This window comes from Tetranychus urticae, chromosome 2, assembly GCF_039701765.1.
Source record: "Tetranychus urticae isolate SD_2017Ah chromosome 2, NJAU_TeUrti_SD_1.0, whole genome shotgun sequence".
Classification (NCBI taxonomy): domain Eukaryota; kingdom Metazoa; phylum Arthropoda; class Arachnida; order Trombidiformes; family Tetranychidae; genus Tetranychus; species Tetranychus urticae.
The window spans coordinates 14,786,265-14,812,273 of record NC_142959.1 but is presented as its reverse complement, the minus strand read 5'-3'; the positions used below and the strand labels follow the sequence as shown (position 1 = coordinate 14,812,273).

General features: G+C 30.6%; 2 protein-coding genes and 1 long non-coding RNA gene across 3 annotated transcripts in view; 2 read left to right on the top strand and 1 right to left on the bottom strand.

The window, feature by feature from the left end:
• Positions 1-19,922, top strand: part of LOC107369423 (calbindin-32) — a 32,280-nt gene extending 12,358 nt beyond the window's left edge. The window contains exons 3-9 of the mRNA XM_015937370.3: positions 885-974; positions 4,190-4,276; positions 15,750-15,806; positions 15,888-16,024; positions 18,167-18,266; positions 18,385-18,456; positions 18,532-19,922. Of these exons, the coding sequence (XP_015792856.1) occupies positions 885-974; positions 4,190-4,276; positions 15,750-15,806; positions 15,888-16,024; positions 18,167-18,266; positions 18,385-18,456; positions 18,532-18,669 (681 nt within the window). The 3' untranslated portion in view covers positions 18,670-19,922. The remainder of the gene's footprint in view (positions 1-884; positions 975-4,189; positions 4,277-15,749; positions 15,807-15,887; positions 16,025-18,166; positions 18,267-18,384; positions 18,457-18,531) is intronic.
• Positions 19,923-20,918: 996 nt separating this feature from the next.
• On the bottom strand, positions 20,919-23,317 carry LOC107370129 (uncharacterized). Its single transcript, XM_015938116.3, has 2 exons — positions 22,509-23,317; positions 20,919-21,586 (listed from the first exon to the last, which is right to left on the bottom strand). The coding sequence occupies exons 1-2, from the start codon at positions 23,206-23,208 to the stop codon at positions 21,495-21,497; spliced, it is 792 nt and encodes a 263-aa protein (XP_015793602.1). The 5' UTR covers positions 23,209-23,317; the 3' UTR covers positions 20,919-21,494.
• A 551-nt stretch (positions 23,318-23,868) lies between these two features.
• LOC149093960 (uncharacterized) lies at positions 23,869-25,947 on the top strand. The gene is made up of 3 exons (XR_016199288.1): positions 23,869-24,760; positions 24,842-25,096; positions 25,322-25,947. It is a non-coding gene; the product is annotated as an uncharacterized LOC149093960 (long non-coding RNA).
• The last annotated feature ends 62 nt before the right edge of the window (positions 25,948-26,009 follow it).

Genomic DNA, 26,009 nt, shown 5'->3' with positions numbered 1-26,009 from the left:
CTTTTAATCTCAACTGATTAACTATTAATGTTTGCATAACCATTATGCATGTATTAATAATTTTGTTAATATTTCTGGTTATAAAGTAGAACATCATTAACGAGAAAACATTAAATTGGTCAATAAATTTTAATGGCTTATCAAATGATCGTTACGTTTGTCTTTTGTTTCAACATCCACTCATCGATTAATTGGTTCAATCGTTAGATTTATCAGAATGCTATTGATCAATTGATCCATTATATTATGAATAAAAACAATGAAACAGTTATGATCAGACAAAAGGTTAAATTATTCAAACCTTTTCGTGTGATAATCATGTCAGTCTGAGTTTACTCTTCTTGCTTCAACCAACTCATGATTGATTCACTTGCACAAAAGTTGATTAAACAATGGATTTAATCAAGATGTGCTGGTGAAAAAATGAGTAAATCAAAAGTTCCAAAAACTATTCTCTAAACACTTTAACCATTAACATCAAGTTGATAATTTTCAAGACAATTAATTTCTAATCTTTTGCATTTTTCATCCTCAAATGGTTAAATCAAGATGAAAGTTTTCATGAGAAAAGAGAAAAATTTTGCATAAAATTTTCCATTCATTAGCACTTTCAATATTCAGTGTCAGTCTATGAATGAGTCTTCATCATGGAATTGTGAATTTAAAGAAATTTCTTCAATATTTTGATGAAGAAACAAAAGTAAACCTTAAAAGAGTAAAATTTCATTTGCGAAATATTGAACCTCTAACTTTACGTTGTGTTATCTGATATTATTACCAATGAAGGGAGGCAAAACTCCCAGTTGATAAATGAATTTTTAGGTAATTGATGAAGAATTTTACATTTTTTCCTTTCTTTCTTTATCTTTTTGTTTCAATCACAGGCAGTCTCTGATGCCATGTTGGCTGAAATTAAGGAATGCTTTATGGAAGCATATGATGACAATAAGGATGGTAAAATTGATATCAGAGAGGTAAGAATTGTTACTTCAAGTTGATTGCATTGAACTCCATTTTCCTGTTGAAAACCAAATCACAATGTTTATCACTGTTATCGCTGTTACTATTGTTGATGAGAAGGAGGTTGACTATGATGACTATTGACTTGATGCGACATGAAAGGTTATATTGAGTTTTTTGTTTTTGTCAGAAAAGGAAATTTTCTTATCCTCAGTCAAGATATATTTTCTGACAGTTTTGTATCTTTTCACTTTTGGACCCTTTTCATTTTTCATTTTGATGACACTTTTTTTTGTTTCCCTTCAAATCTTGACACTTTTTCTCATTTTATTCTCTGTTTCGTCTTCATCTTTTGTTAATCATCTTCATCATCATCATTATCAGCTTTCAGGTTCACGCTAAACCACAACATTTTGAGACGAGGCACCAAAAAATCACTAGTTTAATATCAATCAACAATGACAATTAAATCGAGACAATTGTCCAAACAAGTTTAGTCGCTTCTTCATATGAAACCGAACAAAAACATGAAGTTAATCATTGAAGTTAATTCAATTGCAAATGTGGAAATCCATCAATCTTTACCTTTACTTAATCGACTTAATAATGTTAATTTTACAGTCAATTACTTTAATTAATAATTTATATTCAATTGGAGTAGCTTTTACTCTTCAACAGATTTTACTGTTTATTGATATTCACTTCGATCCCTGATTAGGTCAACAGAATTATTACCATTTTTTCCATATCGATAAATATTTCACTCAACATAATTAACTAAACTTTCAGAGGCTGAACTAAAATTTATCGAAGAATGAAATTCCTCCGCTGAGAATAATACTCTTTCAGGTTCATCGACCAAAGATTTTTATTAACAGATTAAAGTGTTACATTTTCTGCAAGATTAATGGCCGAACTGTTGAACTGCAAGTTATCATCCGACCAAAACTTATTCGCAAGCTTCATCGAAAAGCTTGGTAAATAATCTTTACAACAAAACGTGTAGTAATTATCGCTAACGAAGTTCTCGTAGTTGCGCTAACAAGCTGTCAACCGATAACACAGTCCAGAGCTTTAGCTCTGGGCAAGTGGAAGATACTTAGAAGACTATTTCTTGAGTCAACCTCAAATTGCATCGAATCTCTGTTTTGCTCAGCTTTCTAAACAAGATTTTTCATAATGATCTGCAAACTGGAAAATAGTAGACTTTATAATTTGTAGTTTAAATGGTTAAACTGAATTTAATTAAAATTGAAATTGTTCTGTGAAATCGTTTTCGATGTTTATTTTGCCAGGTTTATTATATTCGCTTGAACATTATTGAAACTCTGGAAAGTTATGAAGAATTGAGATATTTCAATGCAATTCCAAATCAATTTTATGCGAATAATGAATTCAGCAAAAGTTTAGAAACTCAATTTAATTTTCATTTAAACTTGAAAAAAAGTTTCCACTCAGCTTTTTTGTCATCGTTATTGAGAAAAAAAGAGTAATTTTACAAAGTTGCTTGATTCACCCTCAGAATGAATAAACTTAGAAGTTGAAAAGTTGCAAAAAGTCTCATTTCGTTGCAAAATTTTGAACAAAAAATGAATTTTTTCCTCGATTCTTGCAGCTATTAATCAATTATATGATTGAAGAAGAAAAAGAAAGTTAATTTTACTGAAAGCGCAAATTAAGGTTAACAATAATACAAGCTTTACAGCAGATTATGATAATAACATTGAAAAGTTTCTTTCCTGGGAATTCGCCGAGAGCTTTGTCTTCCTTTTGTCATTCATTTTGCATTCTGTTCAATTTCAATGGTTTGTCACTTGATGAAGCATGACAAGGTTGTGATAAAGTTATGAGTTATCAAGTTGAATCAGATGAAACTAGTTTTACTGATAATTACACTTAATGAGTCTTTAAATGCAAAGCAATGAGCGAATAGAACCTTGATTCAGGCTGTGACAGCATCCAACAATGAATAGTTTTTGTTCAGGTTTTAGTCTTTTCTCTTCTTCTCTTGTGTATTTAGTGTTTATGTTTACAGAATAGAAATTCATAACTCAACTTTGAAACTCGTATAGAATGGTTAGCTGAAAGAAGTGGCCTGAAGCAAGAAAAAATGAAAAATGGTAAACATTAAACAATGGATAGAAGGTAAAAGATAAAGTTGACTTTGGGTTATCATCAAGTTTACGTTTTTTGGCTTGGTTTCTTTTCTGCTCTTCTTTCAAACTGATAAAGGTTGATTTGAAATTTCCTGTGGACATGTTGCTTTCATTATCATTATCTTTTCCCAAATGAATCACTCAACCAGAATGTTGAGCTTAATTCGAGTTTGTTTTCCCATGAAATCATGAATCTGACGTGAATCAGAGTTGATAAAAACTCGAAAACAACAAATCTCGTTTAGATTAAACTTTTACTTGAAACAAAGTATTCATTTGAAAAGCTCATTTAACGCTCCATTTTTCTGGTCAATTGCATGCTTCATGGAAATGGTCCAACAATTTGCACAAAAGGCAGCACAATGTGCCAAAGAAAAGAACCAAATTAACACAAGATTAGAATGCAAAATTGCTGAGAAATCAAATGTTCTATTTCCAATTGTTGAACTTGGAAAATCATAATCGTAGCAACCTCTCAAGAGTTAATCGAATTTGCAAATTATTCATTCGAATGTTGAGCAAAAAGGGTTTCAAGCTTAGACAATATTGATAGCTGCTGATGAAGCATTCATTATGCATCTTCATCAGAATTTTGACGCTTCTATTGTAACCAGAATGCAGTTTAAATCGCAATAAATAATTTCCAACGATTTATATTTTCCAATCAACAAGCTTTTCTGTTTACCTGCAATTATTAATGCTTTTTTGGGTTTGTTATTTAGCCAAAAGCTCTTGTTGGTTTTGTTGTTTGTTTCAATTTCAGTTGTACCTTCAGGTCATGTTAAAGATTCAAGATTTATTCACTGCTTTTATTGCAAATGAATACTATTTTTATCTAAAACTTTTGTTGATTTTGGCTCATTTCTGGTTCCATTCATTTACTTTTCATTTAAATCCTTCAAGTTGAACTAAAAGGCAAAAAAGTTGAGAAACATTTTACAATGTTTATTAGTTTTGACAAAGAAGCAACTTTGACTTTTGATAAACATTGAAATGAACAATTTCAACAGTTTTTGTTTTACCTTTTTCCCTGAAACTTGACACTTTACTAACCATTTCATCTTGTCTTCTAGTTGGCTCAATTGTTACCTTTGGAAGAATCATTTTTGCTCTTATTTCGTTTTGACAATCCTCTTGAATCAAGCGTCGACTTCATGAAGGTAAGTCTTGCCCTTTTTTCACCTCTTACAGTGAAAAAACAAACATTTTATTTCTTCTTCTCAACATGATTAATGAATAATTTTGCCATGAAATTGAATGGAAAGATTTGGTCAACAACTTCAAGATTTATCTTGATCTTGTCTTCTGTTCAATTGAAATAAAGAGAAGCAACTGTAATTATTACTGTTAACATTGACAATTTAATGTTTCCTTTATGTTGTATAATCCATTGTACACACATTTCATGGTTAAAATGGTGATTCTAGGTTGTTGGACATTTCACCTTCCTTTACCTGCCTTTGTCCATTCATTTATGTTTATCCTATCATTATTATTATTATTATTACCATCATCGTTACACAAGATGAAAAGAAGAGTAAAATGATACAAAAATAGAGACATTGCTTGTTACAGTTCATTTTGCAAATGGGAATATAAAGTTTATCAAGGTGAATAAGAATCCTTTTCATCTTTCATTTTACTAATAGATGTTCATGATTAACATTTATATTATTATTGTCTGTTAAAAATGTCATTCCATTCCTTTTCGTCCATTTTATATCAAAGGTTATCAAATTGACACTCGATTGTAACCTCAGTTGACAGGCAATATCAACTTTCTGGTCACCAAAATTAACCCAAAAAGGTTCACTTTGGAACCCAAATTTTGCTAGTTTTGACAAGAAACTCAAACTTTTCAAAAGCAGACAATAATTGCTAAAAGAACAGAATTAAACTTTCGCTGAAATCCCAAAGTAGAAGCTTCTTTCTGGTATTGTTCTACACAAATTTGTGCAAAGTAAAATATTTTACGAGCTTTCAAAACACTTGCTTTCAAGTTTGGCATTTCAATATTGGTTGTTGTACTGTATCACTTGGCCTGCATCATTCAATCCTTGTGGTGGTTCAATCTACTGATGGGCATTTCTTCAAATCTTGCAAAACTACCCCAAAAAGATTTACCTTTTGTTCGGTTTTGTCAAGAAACTCAAACTTTTCAAAATCAAACAATTATTGCTGAAAGAACAGAATGAAACTTTGCTAAAGAATACCTTTTCATTAGATCTCTCGAATCATTTCCCAACTTGACTATTCATCTCTACTATGAGTTAAATTCAAATCAAAGTTTACTTATGAGTTAATAGTCGATGAAAACTCCAAAGTCAAAGCTTCTTTCTGGTTTTTGTTGGTAAAGTCTTTAAAAAATTATTGCTCGTGCTTTTAACGCATTCATTTTGAGTTTAATATTTCATTCTCGGTTGTTGTATTGGACTTGATCTGTATCAATCAATTGTGACCAAATAAATCTACTGATGGACATTGAGATTTCTGCAAATCTTGCAAAGTTTCAGAATCGAAACCTTCAACTGTTTTAAAAAGTAAAGTTGCAACTTTGACTCAATTAAAAGTTTCAATGTTAGAGTAAAAGCATTAAAATTGCACGAAATATTGATTAATGAAAAGTTAATGATCATGTTGACCATGTTGTTATGGTTATTTACCATTGTTATCAATATGATTTCGGACAGCGATCATTAAGGTTTGAAAAGTTGACAAAATGTTGTTTTTCATTGAAAACTCAATGAGACAAAAATGAAGATATCTTTACAAGTATATCAAGTGAAAGACAAAAATGTTTTTATTTTTCCTATTCATTGGAGTGAAAAGTTTCAAGTAAACGAAAGTAAAGTGAAAGAAGAAGAAAGAGAGTGAAAGAAATATCTTAAAATTCAGGTCAAAATGATCATGAATTGAATTCATGAATCGATCTGGAAGAAACAAGAGAGTAAAGCATAAGGAAAAGATAACTCATCAATCAAGCCTGGCCCTGACATAGTAATGTAAAACCATAGAACAGCTTGAAAACAATTGTTTCAGTGGAAACACACAAGATGATGATGTACAAGATGAAGAGTAAAATGATGAAAAAACTGAGGAAAGAGAACTCATATTTTCACTTTCAAAACAGACTTGATAACACATTTTGATGAAGTAAAACTCAAAAGGCTTATATTTAACCATTCAAGTTGAAACAAGGAAAATGGTGAAAAGAGAAAGAAAAACAATGAAACATTTGCGTGACTCTTACACTCTTCATCCTCATCATTTCCATCTTCATTCCCATCTTCATCTTCATCTTCATACGCTTGTTCCCTTCCCTTTTCATCATTTATTCATATTCACATTATTTGCTTCTCAATAGCAAACGTTGAACATTTTATCAATCGTTATTAACTTTCAACTTTTCAATGAATAACAATCAAAGCTTCTGGACAAGGAACATTGAAATGTCCAGAGAAACAAAATGAAACAAAAACAAAGTCCACAAAATTGACATTCACTGACAATTAAATTATGATTATGTTGAGCACAAAACCAATAACAAATGATTACTTTATCCAGTCAATTGTTACAACTCTTGAGCAACAACAAAAGCTTTATTTTTACCCTGCAAATACATTTAATAAGCTAATTCATTTATCCCGCAAGAGAGTCAAACAAAAGAGTTAACCTTGGAATTGTATTTAGACCAAAACATTGACAATTGTGAACCAGTTTTTCACTGTCAATCCCTCAACCTTATTCTCATCATTTTCCATCATCTTTATCATGTTCATCCTCTTCAACTGTTCTTAACTTCTCGTTATTAGCCTTATCCAATTCAATGAAGCAAATCCATTTCTGTCTCAATGGGTCTTTCAATGATCTAAGCCAATTTTGTGGGTGACAAACAGAAAGAAGTTGATCAGTCTTTTGGTGAACAATAATATTCCTCCAAGTGATAATAACATGGAGTGTCACCGAGTTGACCATTTTTTCCCTATTCCAGGTTATTATTAAAACAGGGACAACATTTTGACAGTTGACCAGGTAAAGAGGAACCATATTTGTTGCTATGCCAACACTGTTTAAAATGAATGGACCAAAGTGTCTTGTCCATTTGTAAAGCAACTCTTTTTCAAACCCAAACTTTGCAAACCCAAACATCAAAATTGCCATCACTTGGTTAACCTTGTTTAATGGCCAATTTGTATTAATCATTGATTAATGCCTGCAACTGTTTAAGGATGAATCAAATGAATCTTGTCAGCCTTTCATTACCAAACCTTTCAATTGATCTCTTGTTCAACCCTAACTGTCATCATTTTAACATGAAAAACACTAGAAATTAATCATTCATTTCATCATTAAATCATTTCTTTCTTATACCAGACAACATTGATTCAACATTAATTATCAATATTTATTTGGTCAACATTCCTTTTCCCAAATCCTTTTCATTTACGAAGAAAAGCTAATGATCATGAAATCTGTTTTCATCATTTTCTGTTTATTCGTGTTAATGATTGTTACAGAAACGATTGGAAAAGAGCTTTTTCCTTCCCTATCGATTCAGGATTAAATAGTTGATTGAATATTTCATGTTTGAATAAACTTTGATTGGCTTGCAATTTCTTTCAAAAATCAGATAAAAAGGCAATTTTCAAGATTCCCATTTGCTTCAGGCAAAAGAGTTTCATTTCATTTCAATCAAACTCATCATTGTGCTAAGATAATGTCAATCGTTGAGTTAATACTTGAAAACCAAATGACATTAATAATGCCATTAACATCACTTGAATGGATCAAAATTGTACTTCCAAATGCTCAACTGAATTGCTCATTTCTCAACTCGAAATGTTTATCGAGCTCTTTATCGATAATAACCATGTAAGTCAAAGTATAAATTGTTAATCAACTCGGCATTTGCAAGTTTTTGAAACAAAAAACGCTTTTCCCTTTGAAACTCACTTTTCCAAGAAACATCCTTAAAATGGTGAAATCATTTCCATTTCAAAATTGATATTCAGCCATTCTCAATGCTACATTAAACTTTGAAATTGATATTTTTAGCTTTTGAAACAAAAGCACAATGAAGCTGAGCCAAATAGATGAGAAAAAAACTCCCAGTAATTGTGAAGAATATCTTTTATATGATAACTTTTGATAACAATATAAACTCAAAAACTATTCATATCTTGTCAAGTTTATCCCAACACAATCTGCACAAAATGTCAATTGTTTAAGGTTTTTTCCAGAAATACTTTTCTACTTTCCAATATCAACTTCAAGACATAACATGAGACAAAATTGCATTTGATGAATAATGAAGATTCAATGAAATTCAATTTTAAGAACCTTATCTTATCAACTCTTCAGATGCTCAATCTTAATTTAAAGAAGTGGTAAAAACGCAACTTAACGTGCAAGGGATTGACACTTTTCTTGTCACTCCCAACTTCAACTCCAAGCTGAAATTTTCTTTTCACACAAATTCGGTTTAGACTTCAATTAGATTCGAATCATGACGATCACAGAACATTAAAAAATCTCTCAGTAAATGGAATTTCAGAAAAAAAATTATCGGATCTAATTGCTCACAAAAAGACAGTTCTAACAGTTTCATCAATTTAACCTCCAACATTTCAGTCGAAATTTTCTTTTCACAGAATTTGGTTGAGACTCGATTCATGATCAGCAACAAAATATATCTAAATTTGTCTGAAAAGCGAATTTCAAAAGAAAAATTGACTCAAATGAACTTAATTTTTAACTCAAAGAAAATTCAATCTTATCAATTATCAGCTAATCTTTTCTCGCAATTCTTTGAATTGATGGCCCTGGAATGCTGTGTAATCACTTTTCCCATGTTGATTGGAAAAAATGAGCGAATGAAGGTAAAAAATGAAAAGTTTGAATCTATTAATCATTGAAACAAATATTGAATCCCTGTTATCATTCCCTGGTTGATATTATTTTCCATAATTCTTTCGATTAAATTCAATCAATCATGCTTTATTGATCCCAATATCAATATGATTGACATTAATAGATGAGTTATTTGCTTTGCACTTGATTAAACTTGATTTTTATTTCATCAAAGTCTAGTCAGATAATAATTCAACTTGTTATTCAACTTGAATTCAATTGAAAATAATAGTTATTTTTGTTTGCGATTCATTTTTAGTCAAACAAAAATGAAAAATGCCTTCCATTTGTCAATAATGAATATTTACCTTTTTGTCTTTGCGGTTTCACTTTTCATAAGATGCTAAGTCAATCAAATTTAATTCAATTTAATCACTATTTATAGCAACAACAATATTGTACCAAACCGCCTTGAGCTTGGAACCCAAATTTCATGGTAGAATCGAGAAATTTAATGAAAAATGAATGAAACGGTAAAATGAATAAAAAATGGTTAATTAATATTAAATACACTTTTCTCGAGTTGATTAGTTTTCTTTCACTTTTTTAAAATTCTTCCTCAAGCTGATTAAAGGTAAATTTAAACAGATTATACTCATAATCATGTGAACACCCAAAAGTTTGGGTTAATCAACAGTTTAATCATTTATTAAATTCTGGTTTTTAAAGCTCAACAAATCTTTTATAAAATGTTGAATTAAACCCTTTTCCTTGTTGTAATACAAACTTTTGTTTAATTCATTTAGCAATTTACAAACCAAGCTGAAGTGACAAATGTTTAGCATCATTATTATAAGCTGAAACGATGATTAAATTACAAGGAAAGGAGAGAAAAGAAGAAAATATATTCAAAGAAAAAAATGAATAAAAAAGAGAAATTTTGATGAGAAAAAAGCAAAATTTACAAAAAAAAGACTAAATTGAACTGATCTTAGTTGTTATTTTTAGTGCAACAAGGTTAAGCTTTTAGTTCAAGAAAGTAATCAATTTTGGGTAAAAATTTTGTAAACAAGTAAAAAGCTTGAAAACAAGACGAGAATGTAAAATTGGCCAAAAAAACGAAGAAACCTGCAACAGCTCAGGATGAAGTTTAATGAACAATTAATTCATTTATTCATGATTTTCAGTTGATAAATGACAAAATAACAAGCATTCCGAGTTGCCAAGTTTTTCCGTTTTTCGTTGGACTTTCTGGTTACAATTGTAATGAGTTTTGTCTCATTGTTTTGCATTTGCAGATTGAAAGCTCATTGTTTAGTTACAATGATAATTTAATTATTTAATTTACTTTTGACTGAAAATTTACTATCAACATCACCATTGATTACAAATGACCCAAATTGACGCAAAAGGCTAAGTTTACTTTTTCCCATTTTCTGGGTTTAATTTAATAATCGGTAAAAATGAGTTTCTAATGATTGAATATATTCAATTGTACTTTCGAGGTTAACTTTAATCAAGATTGAACCATTCAACTGTCAACCCTTGTCAAGTTTAATCAAAAGGTTGATCAGATTTGATTCAATAATGAGCATCTTTGTCTGGTTAATCATTTAAAACACGGAATGAAAACATTTTTCAATGTTGGTAATAAATTGAAATTTATTTGCTTTAATCGAGATTATTTTGTGTTTACAAATCTTTTCCTCTTTGATACTCATTTAATCGGGAACCTTTTGAAAAGTGATTTCAACCCAAAGCCGATTATAACTGGGTCAATCCCAGAGGTTCACTATTATCACCTAAACTCTTCTTTATTCAGTGAATATTTGAATATTTCCATGCTATACGATTATTCGTTTTAAATGATTCCATGAAAAATGTAAATATTTTGATCGTTTGCTTAATTCATTTTCCATTTTCTGGGTTCCACTTTGTGACTGTTTTTAAATTTAATCATGAGCAAGAAAAGCTTTGAATTTGAAATGAGATTCGTTACAATATTGATTTAAAATTGATCAATCTTTAGTCTTGCATTTGGATGAAAGTTTTATCCTGAATATTGAATAACTTTTTTATGGAGCAAAAGATGAAGTGATTTTTTATTAAAATTAATTTATATGTCGAGTAATTGTTTTGTCAGTTTATTTTCCTCTTCACAATCAGATGGCAATCACACTTTGTTCAAGTTTCAAGCACTTAAAACTTGATCAAACTCCATCATTCATCTGTACAAATATAAATGCATCCGATTTCATAGTATTTAACCCAAAAATTTCATTCCATTTCCAAGAATTGGTTTGAAGGTAAATAATAAATGTTCACATTGCTGCATCTCAAGATGTTCAACTAATATTTTTATTGCTAATATAAGTGATGATCATGATATTGTTTTGAACAAAATTTCATTTCCATATTTTCTTGATTCTGGTTAATTTCGTTTGTGATAGTTTAGGTAAAATATTGTTCACCTCAAAGTAAATTTGAATAATCGTAAGTGACAGACATGTTCATAATTTAATTCATTAGGTGAAAGTTTTCAAGATTACTTGAAGAATAGATGTCAACTTTGAATCAACAACTGATATTTATCGGAACAAGTGGTTTTGAATATATTTTGAGCTCAACTCATTTCGAAGTAATACATGATTTATTGATGGATTCAAAGAAAAACAAAACTCGATAAACAGTTGAGATGCAATTTATAATACGAAAATAGCGTCTCTTTACAACTTTCATTTCAATGAATGGTACGTTTTCATCTAAAAATCAATGTCCATATTGTTGTACATTATTGCGCCTCGCTATTAAAATGTAGTTCATCATAAAGCATCTTTAGTGATATTGTGTCTGCGTCAAAAAGTTCCAGCTTTTATTGAAAATTGCATGAATATTGGGTTCTCGGGTTTAGGTTTAATGATGAAACTAACGCGATATCGGCGATCTGTCCATTCTGATGGATCATTAGTTTACTTTTGTCACGCATTACTTAATTATTGAAGATTTTGAAGATTGGTATGAAACTGTTTATTTTGATGTTGTTTTCTAGATGAATTCTGGTGGTCCTGCTAAGAGACTATTATCTTTTCTTCAAGAGCAATGCGACTTTCTCCGGTCTAGAGATTTTCTCGAATTATGATGTTATAGTATATTATTTTCATGAAATTTTCTTCATATCATTCTCTTGAGTTCTTGATGTCTTGCCGGTGTCAAAAAGTTTCTTAAGGCCACGGCCATGGGAATTGCTTTCATCGCTGACAAAGAAATGGTATGAATCTCTCTTGGTGTAGTAATCTAGGTCAATGAGTTTCAGGATATCAATTAATTTTAATACCTAGTCCACACTGAAGAGCTTTTGTTATATTGATTACAAGTTTTATTTGATTAGTGGAAGGCTTGGAATTCATTGTTGTTCCTGAATAAGATATGAAAAAATGAAAACTGACACATTTAGATTGGTTGAAAAGGAGAGAAGGTTGGTTTTAAAATACATTGCATTCTAGAATACAGAATTTAAGCAGATTATTGTGGATAAGTAGTTGAAAAATCATGTGTATTGTTGCCTCTACTCTATTAGACTCAACTGTGTAACACAATCAATTTAAGTGCTGAAAACTGATCTGAATATAGTCAAAAATCGATTATTGTCATTGAAAAATACATGTGACGAAATACTAACTATACGTTTCGCAAATGCTCCGTTTAAAAGTTACAGGATATCAAAGTTGTTTTATCATATCATTCATAGGTTTAATGTGCTAAATGTTTCGTATGTGCTTAATGCAAGTAATTTGGATCCATGATAAAATGGTAAAATCTGTTTCTTAATATTTCTTAATAGATTCATATTGCATTCAATAGGCTTAACCTATGCAAAAATTGATTCTTTGATATCCTGTAACTTTTGAACGGAGCATTTGCGAAACGCAAGGCTTGACAGAGGTTCATATCTGACCCATTAGAATATTTTGAGGTCAAAAAAATTGAAAACTGGAACCTTCCCTTGTAAGTATAAAGAGCTTTAGAATCAGTCATTTTTGGAGGTGTCTGTTTAAATCTAAATCAGTTTAATTGAGTTTCTTAATTTTGGTTTATTTTATTCTGATTTTTACAATTGCTCTTTCGCTATTTTGCCCTTAATCAATCACTTACAGTTAGTCTAAAATTAAGATTGATTGAAAGTAAAAATAATTTACTGATTTCCTTTAAATATTACTGCGAATTAAACTCTTTGATCGATATAAATGGACATTTATCCCAAAACACAATTTAATTTTCCAGGCTTTCAAATCTTCTTTCATAATGAGCTATTCTAATTGTTTATTTCATAAGATAATGAACATATTTTCAAAAGTAAAGCTGAAAAAATTCATTCCTATTCCTATTCATTCCAATACTTTGCCTACTTTTTAACTCAACATTTTCAGAGTTTAAGGCTTTCATTTCACAATCTCATTGCAAACTCTTTCACATGATCGTATATATCACGTATTATATATTATTACATCATTGTAAACAAAAAAATGAATAATATTAATGTAGGTTGAAACTATAATTTGTGATTCCTTCATCATGTTTGAAAAACTCAGGTAAAAACAGAGAGAAGAGAGGAAAAAAACGGAAAAACTTTTTTTCCTTTTCATTCTTGCACTCAATTTTGCCTTCAACCTTGCTTTCAACATTTTGTTAGTTTTCCTCGATCTTTACCTTTTCTCGAGTTTCTTTGTTTCCTTGTGATATTTCAACTTCTGAATTTTTACCATTTTGTTCATCTTGAAGCAAAATAAAAGAGCAACGATAAAGTAATATCAGAAAGAGTCAGACTGCAAACAAACAACATCACAAATTCATGGATTCATTTACAATAACACATTTGATAACAAGAGTGGAAACAAAATTCTGCCAAAGGGAATGTTGAACATATTTTTGACAGACAAAAGTACAGCTTTATTCACTCGTTATTTAACAAGCTAACATAATAGTGAATAAGAAAAGTTGAAGAAAACAAAATTATCAACAAAATTTTCCAAGAATTTTAATAATATTCAAGACAATAAAGTGTCAAGTCAAAGTATTAAACTATCAACACTCAGAGAGTAAACTATTTTAATATTGTTTCATTTTATATCAAATAAAAAAGTATATTTCGCTAATTCCCTTAAAAATTCAAAGTTGCATATTTTTTAATTCAAATGGCTTTCAAGTGATGAAAAAGTGTTACAAATGAAAGTATATTTCATCTTGCCATTTGATCTTATAAGCTGATCAAGTCGTGTAAATAAAGTGTCAAGATTAATTAATTGGACAAGTTGTATTTGAATCATAATTTGCATCAAGATTGGGTTTGTCAAGAAATGCAATAATCTCAATTTATTTGGATTGTCAATGAAAATGACGAAACTTGTGCAATTCCTTGAGTAAATACAAAAAAGATATTCTGATGTATTGGACAGTTTTATGTTTGTTTCCTTTCCTTGATTAAGTAGTTATTAAACTATTGCACATCGAACATTATTTCATCTTGTTAAAAATACTCAGCTCTAAGAAGCTATAAATCAGTTGCCTTTAAAATCCTGGTTGTCTATCCTGGTTATGAGCCCTTGTACTTTTAAAGGTGATGGGTCAAACAGCAGAAGACAAAACAGAGATTCGGCTTTTAAGATTATTATAAATCTATTGAAAAGTGTAATACGAAATCATTTTAAACATTTGACAAGCTGAAAAATTTTATGAAACATAATTTCGGCAAAATGCACGATGGACTAATGAATGAATTCGTTGAAATTCATTTTTTGGCCTGATTCAGCAACAACTGATTCTGCTCGGAAACTCGGCGCGTTTGTAAGGTTGTAAACCAAAGCTCTTGAAGTCTTTGGTTATGCAAGTTAAAAGTGCATTTGTAAAGACTAGTCTGTAATGAGTTCAATCTAAAGTTTAAACTTGAATGGTCAAACTGTCCATTTCAATTTAAAATTATCTGATAGCACAACTGTAATGCTGTTGACATTGATAATATTACTTAAGATAATTGGTTAAAATTGAAAAATATCAAGCTGAGTGTTAACTGGATTTACTGTTGCCAGTGAAAAAACCAGACAAAAAATGTTGAAAGTTAATATGTTGATGGAAATGTTGAACCAAAAGAGATAATATTGATTATTAAAAATACAATAATGTATTTGAAAAAAACTCAAGGTTTATCTCGAGCCTGATATTTTTTTTTGCTGTTACCCTGGCAATTATTATCTTGATGATGTTGAACATGATGCTGAGTCGAGGATGAACAAAAGGTAAGATGAAAAGCCAGGAGTGAAGATAAAGAAATGATCAAAGAGAGAAAAAAACGTTTTTCTCTTTTTTTGCCATCGATTGTACCTGCTAATACATTACATTGTTAAAGGTCTAACAACAATAATCTTGTATCAATGTCAGATGAATACTTTTTTGTGCCCATGTAAGTGTCAAAAGGATTTTTCATGTTGCTTCTTTTGGGTTAACAAAGGTTTCTACCTTTACCTTTCATCTTTTCCCTGCACCAGCATCATCTTCATCATCGTTACAACAATTTTATTCCTATTCATCATCATGATCATCATCTTAGATTGATTCTCATCTTTACCTGAATGTTTGTTTGTTCACTGTTTACTCAATTAATCTAATGGGTTATCCTTTTATTTGAGTTGCTTGTTTGTTTTCATGAATCACAATGAACTTAATCTTGTTTTCATCTTCTTTTTTCCCATCATCTTTACATCTTTACCTTGCTAACCCTTGAACCTTTAGATTTGGAGTAAATACGACAACGATGGTAATGGTTACATTGATTCAGAGGAACTCAAGGTGAGTCAGGTTTTCCTCTTCAAGATCATCGACTTTTCAGGTTTTCCATCATTTTTAATTAAATGTTTATTCTTTTAACAGGGATTTTTGGGCGATTTCCTGAAAGAAGCAAGAAAAGACAATGTAACCGAGGAGAAGCTCAATGAATACACTGAGACTCTTTTGAACATTTTTGACTCCAACAAGGATGGTAAACTTCAACTCAGTGAAATGGCTAAGTAAGAGCAATCCATTCAATTCCAATCAATATAATCCACTTTCATAGGCTTTTCATTGTTGAACCTTCATGATAATCATCGGATTATTAACACTATCATAGAGTTTGAGCTAACTGTTCAGCTAACAGTTGAATTGGTTTAGTAAATAGCTATTCACCATTTAAAATACTTGAGACATTTATCACTTTATTATTGGCAATTAGACTCAAAATCTGACTGCAATTGAGAAAATCAAAGCAGCCTAAACCTGAAAGACTTTAACATTAGGATATCTAAAGAAGTAGAATTGTTGAATCAATCTCACCTTAATTTACCGTCTTGAGGCAGGAAAGTTTGTCGACTCTCGGCAGTCTATTGACTCGCCGTTTCTAAAATAATCCTGCTCAAGCGAAGGTTCGGACAAGTGCGTCTGCTTAATCAAGCAATGGCATGACGCTATAGTCTGAAAGATTATGAATAATTTCTTCAACTCAGAATCCTGTAATTATAAGGTAAAGATACCTTACATAACTCAGTGGTTGATAAATCAACTTATCAGCAATGGTTAAACTAAATAATGTGGCACATTTAACAGACACTGTTTAATCGCACAGTTAATATGCATTGTTTTGGTCTTCTCTCGCTTTCTTTTCTTTTTCTTGTTCTTCCATCTCTTTCTCTTCTCTTTCTTTCTCTTTTCATTCTCTTTCTTTCTCTTTTCACTCTCTATCTTCTCTATCTTATCCTTATCTTTCTTCACCTTATCTCGCTTCATCTTCATTCTCTTTCATTTCTCTCTCTTCGGCTTCTTTCTATGGACATCGTTATGTAAATTTTTTAAACAACTGCCCCTCGCAGTTATGAGATAAAATTCACTCGGGCTCCGCCCTCGTGTTTTAAATCTCATAACTGCTTGTGGCAGTTGTTTAAATAACTCGTAAAGCACTCAGTGTGACCATAAGAAAACTAAATTCAATGGAGAGTAAGCATTCAGGTTTGGGTTGATAACAGCAAACTGACTATTCATAAATTCTATAAATTCAAAACGAATCCATGTTGATCTTTTTTTGAGCGTAGAAGGATCCTCAGACTAACCAAAGTTACAAATTCGAGTTTTTTCTTAATCTAAAAGCTTTAGCAATTTTAACTTTCAATCTTTGAGTCCATACGCAGTTCCTTTAAAATGGAAGAGACAAAATCGCCGAAAGTCGTACATTTACCATAATCAAAGTTATTAATACAGAAATATTAGCGAATCGATGACACAAAATGTTGCAAGTTATTGTTTCCATCTTTCAAATGAACCGATTCGATCTTATGATTCAAGTTCGCAAGACTCCAATTTTAAGGTTAACGGCACTAACAAGTCTAGATTTGAGTAAACGTTGAATTTGATTCATCGGTTTATTTCACATTATTATTGAGACAAAGAACTGATTAGACTTTGAATTCGTGCTGCTTAACGAATGATTAAGGTAATTCTTTCCATGCAAACATTTTGTTTGAAAAAAAAACAGTTAAATTCATTAACTGATGAGTAACTTTGTTTTTGTACCTTTTGTACTGTAATTAGCAAATTAATATTAATCTCTAATGATTTGTTAGCTTCTCTAGTAATCAAGGTTAATTAATTATTGCTTTTCTTTATCAAAATCGAAAGGTAACTTTTCGATAGGAAATTGATCTTTTAGGACAAATAATTAGTTAATAAAAGGCTGATGCAGCAAGAAGAAGAAGAAGCAATTTTCCAAATCGTTATTCTTCCAACTATCATGTTAATAATACACCAAAATGAGCCCATTTCTATCATGACTTCTCAATCAATTTGAAATGGACGCAAATTTGAGACTTTCTCCTTTCATCACAAGTATTACATGATTTGATAAAGCAAATTAAAACTCATCTCAAGTGAAGCATTACACTTGCATTCAGTAGCAGTTATAACCTCATCAAACTCAATATCAAATAAAAAACGATATCAAGTTGAAGCGTTATCATCATTTACCTTTTTCCCCCTAATAATACTTGTTACCTTGCCATGATATTGGTTCACTTCTGCTCATTCCTGTAAATTTCATGATAATAACTGATGAACTATTTTCGTTTTCTTTTTTTCTTCTTCTTCTTTTCATCTTTTTTCTCCCTTCTTTCCCCTGACAATAGACTGTTACCTGTCAAGGAAAATTTTTTGAGAAAAAGTTCATTCAAAGGAGCAAATTTGAGCAAACAAGACATTGAAAGAGTCTTTGCTGTTTATGACAAGGTAAGTGTTGTCATTGAAATGACGTTGAAGTAAATCAAAGACAAACATGAAGAAGAAGATGAAAAAAAATGATCAACTTGAATTGTTAATTGTTGCTTTATTTTAACCCTCCAAAAAGGATCACAATGGAACCATTGAAAATGAAGAATTGACTGGTTTCTTGAAAGATTTGCTTGAAATGGTTAAAAAGGTAAATTGAACCAGATTTCTGGTAAACACCAATTTTCATCTCTTTTTTTGTTTCTTCTTTACCCTTCCATTCAAGGATTACGATGCAACTGATTTATCATCATTCAAAGAGTCTATCCTTTCAGCATGTGATTTGGACAAGGATGGAAAGGTCAATAAGAAGGAATTGACAACCATTTTGTTGGCTTTGGCCAAACACTCGGACGAACCTTGAGCCAGGAAAATGATGAACAATTTGTTGATTGAAATACACACACACACATAAACACTTATAATCGCATATAACATGGACAACAAATATACACAAAAATATATACTTAACCATATTTAATCATTTGTATCATCACCATCATCATCCAACTTTGGAATTTCGGAAAATTCTGAAGACACATTTAAGACATTGTTATCTCTCATTAATAGATGCAATTAACCATTCAATTATAATTACAACAGATTGCCTTGACAAATGAACAAAATGAGGATGACAAATGATGAAGGTGAAGATGGGACTTGAATGTTTCAAAAATGAATCGAGATTCTTTCTCTCTCTCTCATTCATACGATTCAATGATTCAACTCTTGATTCTCAAATTAATTAACACGAAAAAATAAATTGTAATTCATGTTTGTTTTGTCAAGCTTGATCAAAGTTAACCTTTTCAACAAATGAAGAGCAACAATTAGAAACTTGATTAGTCTCATTTTACCTGGCGAAACTCATTATTAGATTAATTATTTTGTGTTTATTTTTTGGGTTAAAGTTAAATCTTCATTTTCTGCTTGTTCAATATTTGTTCAACTTCAATAAATTAGACAATTTTTTCAGTAGCTCATTTTGCTCTCCAACTGATTGAAAATTGAAACTTGATCTGAATGACAATTTTTATGGTTTCCATCCAAAATTAACTAATTCATCTTTTACTCTAATCATTATTTGGCAAAACATAATTATGATCAACTCTAATTAAGCAGCTGATTGGCACAAATTGAACCCAATAATTGAATTATTCCTGAAAAATGTTTAGGTTTTACTCGATATTGTAAGCTTCAATGTTGAACAGTCAAGGGAAAAAACTAAACATTAGGAAAATATCTTTGCGCTTTTTTGGGTTCAATTTCAATGTTACAATCAATTTAACTTGCAATAATTTTACTTTAACCAAATGTTTCAGATTATTTAATCATTTTCATTGTTGTTAAACAGTTTAATTTTAAATGTTGAAAGTAAATTGGGTTTGCTTTCAACTTTACCCAAATAGAGTTAAAAACTGTTGAAACTGAAAAACTGTTAACCCATAAAGCATCATTCATTGTTGATTGTTCATCTTTTAATCTTGTTTAATTTTTGGTCCAATTTAAATTGTAATTAACCCTCTCTGTGTGTGTAACAACAAAATGTTTAATTGTTAATTGTTTCCATTGAAAAAAAGCAAAGTAAAAATGATTAAAGACAAAGATGAATGTTAATGTTTCCATTTGTTTTATTTGTCAATTGTTGATATACATTAGATGATTGTTCAATCGAGTCTATCTGAAGCCAAGTTTTATTGCAATTGCTTGGTTGAACCCGTTCCATTGGAAACCATTTTTAATATCAAAATCAAATGCAGACTTTTCCCAATTTCAAGTCTTCAGACATCGATCTTTTTTTTGTTCATTTTTCTCATTTTTTAATGGATTCTTTTTTTGAGTCTGATTAGAGATTCAATCATTGAGTGATTCTAATGATTGGAATTTTTGATTTTTGCTCAAAAGGGTTTAGATTGAGATTAAGTTGACAAAATTTGGTGGAAAAAAATCTGTTGAAAGTCCATTTTTTGCCACTTATTTTTTCATCATTAACTGATTTATGATGTTTATTTGGAACGCCATGATTGTGATGATTCTAGTAATTCTGGTGATTCACTTGGATTCAACTTTCAGGTTATTTCAAGTGTAAAATAATCGTGAAAAAAAGGAAAACTGGAAAAGGATGAAAAAACATTTTCTCTTACCTTTAAAGTAAATTAAAATCTCTTCAAAATGGACTCAAATTTCACCATCTTTATCCTGTTTTCATCGAAAGATTGACTTTTTTTCTTCTTAAGCAATGAAAATGTCAACAAAATGAACCGTTCAATGAACAAACTTTTTGACAAATCAATTGAATCTGATGAAGGTTAACAAACAAAAAAAAAGGATCATTTTTTATCCAACCTGTAAATGAACAGAATCGAGTTAAATAATGATCTGTCATTGATATTAATGATGTTCTGTTGTTCAAAACAGGATTAACTTTTATCATCTAAATATGAAAAGACGACAATTAGTTGATTTAGACTTCACTTGACCTTTAACATGATTTACTTGAGCATTTATTTTGGCAATCAAAATGGATTGAATGGTTTGTTGGTGTTGATTAGCTTCATCTCTAGCTTTACCTCTTTTGATTCACCAATTGAATTATAATGAGACTGGGAATGGTTGTGTTTTAATCATTATTTATTTGTCATTTCTGATTTTGGGATTTTTTATATTATATCTTCTGGTTCAAGATAATTATTTACAATTGTTAATTGTTATACATTGAAGTAGAGAAAAGGGAAAAAGTCATTATTGGAATCCTAATAGAGTTTTTTGTCTTATTTGTTTAGTTAATTACACTCCATTGAAGTGCATTTAAGGCAAGACAGTTTTATAATTAAAATTTGTGTGTGTATTTATATTATAACATATAATATATAAACACATTAACAAAAAAAAGTAGCAAAAGCAACAACAACGAAAGGTATTCAAAAAAAGGTTGAGGGTTGCGTGTGTTGATTTATGAGAAAAAAAAAGATTCATAAAAAAATGATTATTTTGTGTGATTGAGATTTTTCATCAGATGATTTAAATAGCCTTTTTATGTTGTTGCTTGACGTTGGGATGAAGTGGAGGAGGAAAATGAAAGACTAAGAATAGTAAAAAAACTTAGTATCCAAAAAAAGGGTTAAAGTTGAAAATTGAAAGCAAAAAAAGATGACAATTAATTGGTTCAATTGTTGATTAGTGGTATTTTTAGTAACGTCCTAATGAAGCTAAAGGAGATGATCCGAGGCCTCCGTAAAATGGACTTGAATAACTTGAACCGGGAATTAAACTTGATCCTCCTAATTGGGGTAGAAGAGAAAATATTACAATTAGTAAACAAATTAACTTACAATTTGTGATAATTGTTTGGGTAAATTTGGGTTCTTTTGGGTTTGCTTTAGCTTGCTCATGTTAATGAAGGTTTGACATAATTTGAAACGTTTAGACTTGTTTTGATCTTGTTTAGTTGCTTCTTATACTTTGGCTATTGAGCCTGCTTTTTTAACCAATCAAGTTAATCTATTAATATACATATAATATAATTATAATTTCATTTGAATGTTAGACTAAATTAGTTAATAAAATTAAAATTGAGATTTGAGAAAAAAATGACGATTCGTTAACCTCGTTAAAGGTGGACTTTTTTAGCTTAATTTAATATTTACATGAATCTAATTATATACATTTACTGATTAAGATGAGGCTGTTTTAGTGTGTGGTGCTGGTATTGATAATAATAGTAATGATAATAATAACGATATAAACATAATCAAACACAAAAATGTTATTTAATTGCTGGAATATCCCATGAAGATGATGAAGATGATGATGGACTAGTAAAACTCATGAGAATCATGTCAAATACTAATAAATTGACTTGTTACGGGTTATAATTATTTTCCTTCAAATTTGTTTTGTTTTTAGGTGTGAAACTCTTTATTTCAAGTTTTAGGTATTACCATTATTTTAATCATCAACTACTATCGTTATTATCAACGTTACCATCATGATCATTACCAAGTTGCCAAAAAAAAGAAGATTCAAGTGTAAATTGGCGAACAAGAAGCATGAAGCAAAAAACAACAACAAAAAACAAACGATAATCATGATCAAAAGTAGGTTAGTTGTGCATGAAAAGGTGTTAAGAAACACCAACATTAACATGTAATAGCAAGGTTAATAAACAGACGATTGGAAATTGTTCAATTGATTAGTACTCACGGTATGAAGGTGAATAAGATGAACCTAAGGATGAAAGCCCGTAAGCTGATGATGAAAGTGGTGATGAGGGTGAAAGAGAACCGTATGATGGAGCAAAAGATGATCCAAAAGAGGATGGAGATGCACCGTAAGAGCCAGCGGTTGGTGAACCATAAGATGCACCGGTCAAAGCTGATCCGTATGAGGGTGATGAACCAAATGAAGAAGAGCCAAATGAAGATCCAAAGGCTGAACCATAAGGTGATCCGAGTGAAGAAAGAGCTGATGATCCGTAGAGACCACCGGCACCAGAGCCAGGTCCATAGGGAGAGGTTAAAGGACGAATTGAGGTTGATGAGGTGAAAATGGGTGATGCTGAGCCGTATAAACTGGATGATAAACCTGATGAGAAAGATGGTGATCGAAGGTAAGATGGAAGGGAACCGTAAAGGCTAGCTAAAGGTGAACCGGAGGAAGATGAACCTGCACCAGATCCAGCTGAGCCCAATGAACCACCATTACCAGAAGAACCAGAAAGTCCGTAGAGGGAACCAAAAGCTGATGACAAAGGTGAAAGAGAACTACCAAAGGCTGATGAAAGAGATGATCCTGAAGAGCCATATCCAGAAGAACCAAATCCAGAAGATCCACTAAAGAATTGAGCTGATACAGAAACAAATAAACAAGAGATGATGCATGAAGTTATCATTTTAGAATCCATTTTTGTTGTAATTGAAATTTGTTGTTTGGTTTTGTTGTGGTATTAAAATGTAAACTTAAAATCAATGGCACTATAGCTTAAAATTATTAATCAATCTGGATTGTTGCAACTTTCTAACTGGGCTTGGCGGGATTCCATGTTAGTCTTTTTATAATGAAAAATTTGATCCTTTTGAGGGAGTTGAGTTAGTTAAGGAGAGGATATATTTTAAGACGAGAGGGGAGGCAGATCATAATGATGATGTTCATGATGAAGATACTGACGCCCCTGATCATCATCGTCATCATCATCATGGTTGACAAGTTGATTGTTAACAGAAATCAACTATTATAAGCACATAAACAGTCGTAGTAAAGGCAGAAGTAATGAAAAAAAAACATATTCAGGAGTAACTTCAAATAGATTGCAAAGACTGATTAATAAAATATACTAACCTGAATTATATTTTTACTATCACTTGTTTTTTTGTTGTTTTGATGAATAGCGAAAACGGATGATGAAGATAAGAGTTAATTGAAAGGCTAATGATTGTAATTATTGACGGACATTCAGGTTGTAAAATTGAATATAACAAAGTACTAAAAGGTTTAATAAAGTTAATCAAGCAAAAGTGAAGCAAAAAAGACGCCAAATCCCCTTGGTTACATCAATATGGCAACCAGAAAGTAAACAATGTGGTTCCATTTTCGCGCTTTCAATTTAATATTGCTTGGTTTTACCAACTGTTGATTAATTTTCACTTTTTCTTATTGCTATTGTGCCAGTCTAATTGTTTAGATTTATTGTATTTTATTTTATTAAATTTGTAAAGTTTTATTACTTATGAAAGAGTTTAATTGAATATCCAAGTAATTGGATTATTAACGGTGAATCGTAATTGATGGAGACTCATGCCTTAACCAGGAATCACCTAACAATCGCCAATTGGGATGGATTAATTGTTGAGCCTTTTCGTACAATGTTCATTATAATTGCTGGTTGAGATATTGGTTCTGGTGTTCTTGGAGATGCTGACGAGATTACTTTAATGATCATGAACAAATGGATGGTTAAATGTATCGGTTTAATGTATTGGGATACATTATTAGATTAATCTACCGATAACTTTCAATCATTTATCAATCATTTATTTAATCTTGATATTGCCAATCAAGTTTGTATCTGTTAGCAACAACAGAAAAGCACGAAACCCCAAAAAAACGAGTTAACAACAAATACTATTGAAACTGGTTCGGTGTGATGAGAAATGGCTCTTATGAATCGATGAGCAAAGTTGGTTGCTGGTGAAGATGAAAGAACTCATAAGTATTAATTGATGCTGATAATCATGTTTAGGTAAAAGTGAACAATCAGTTTTATCAATATCTCGTTCAGTATATCATCATCATCACACTGAATGTCGATCAACTTGACTGAATAGCAAAAAGAAGAAGATGAAGATGAACCGAGCAGGGCTACAAAAAAATGGAATAAAATAAACCAAAAGATAAATTTATTTTTTGAGTTACTATTTAAAGATTATTATCATTACCATTATTATTATGGCCTAAAGGTACGTTTTCATCCGGCAATTACATTTTAGCCTTTTCTTGAATTCAATGTAATCAACCAATCAACATACTCTTTTTTGTAGCATCATCATCATAATCATCTTGTGCTTCTTTACCTTAAACTGCTGCTTGGATTACTCGTTTTTACCTTGCTCGTTATTGTTTAATCATCATTATCTGTACGTGCTGATGAACATGGTTCTTCTCCTCTTTAATTATTATTATAATCGTCATCATAATCATCATCATCGCAACGATTATTGTTTTTGTCAAAAGAAGCAAAATGAAAACAACAGCAACAATAACCATAAACAAACACCCTTTTAGAGTAAATGAATGTAAGCAAATAGTCATAATGATTATATTTTAAATAATTTACCTAATAACACTCCTAGACAAGAGACTCTCAATTACTATCATTACTGTAATTGTTATTAAATAATTACAATCAACCCCTATTGGTATACAATTCAAACCAAACCAATTGATTCTTTTGTCACTCAAATTTTCTTAATGTTTCTTCATAACAAGCTTGTAACGATCAATTTTATTTATATTTTCAGCTGTTTTCCAATAATCGATTTTAAATTGGTCTTCGTGAAGATGGTCGACTTACCACATTTGAATGTTGAATTTCACTCGATTTGGATCTTAATGTCTCATTTGGTTCCGCTACTTCAACACGTTTTGTTCAATATTTGTATGGATGGCAAAAAATTATCTTTGATTCTCGCCACGGTCAAAGATGAGATCATTTTTTTAACACCATCTTCAAGATCATCCTTTAACTTATCACTTTAAGATGGTGATAAGTTTAATTACAACCTGAACAATCGACTCGATTGTTCAATGATCCAAATATTGATTCACCCTTTTTTTGTTGCTTACGCATTGTTTTGACAATTTGTTTTTGTATCTTTATTTCACCATTTGCTCATAATTGATTCTCATTTTTTTACCTTCATCTTGGCCATCGTAGTTGACAATTTGACGACACCGAGTATAATGATCTTGATCTTGACTTTTGATTGTAAACTCGCCGATTTATCGCCTCCTTTGTTCAAACCCTATTCAATCACTTGCTTCTGATTGATTTGCTTTTGACAATTAAGACTGTTTCTTGGTTGTCAAAAATTGAAATGCCGTCTAAATTTGTTTTATTAGTGAATTAAATGATATATAAATGCAATTTTACTGTTTTAATCAATGATTTTATATTGAGGGAAACTATTAATAATGTTAATTAAAATA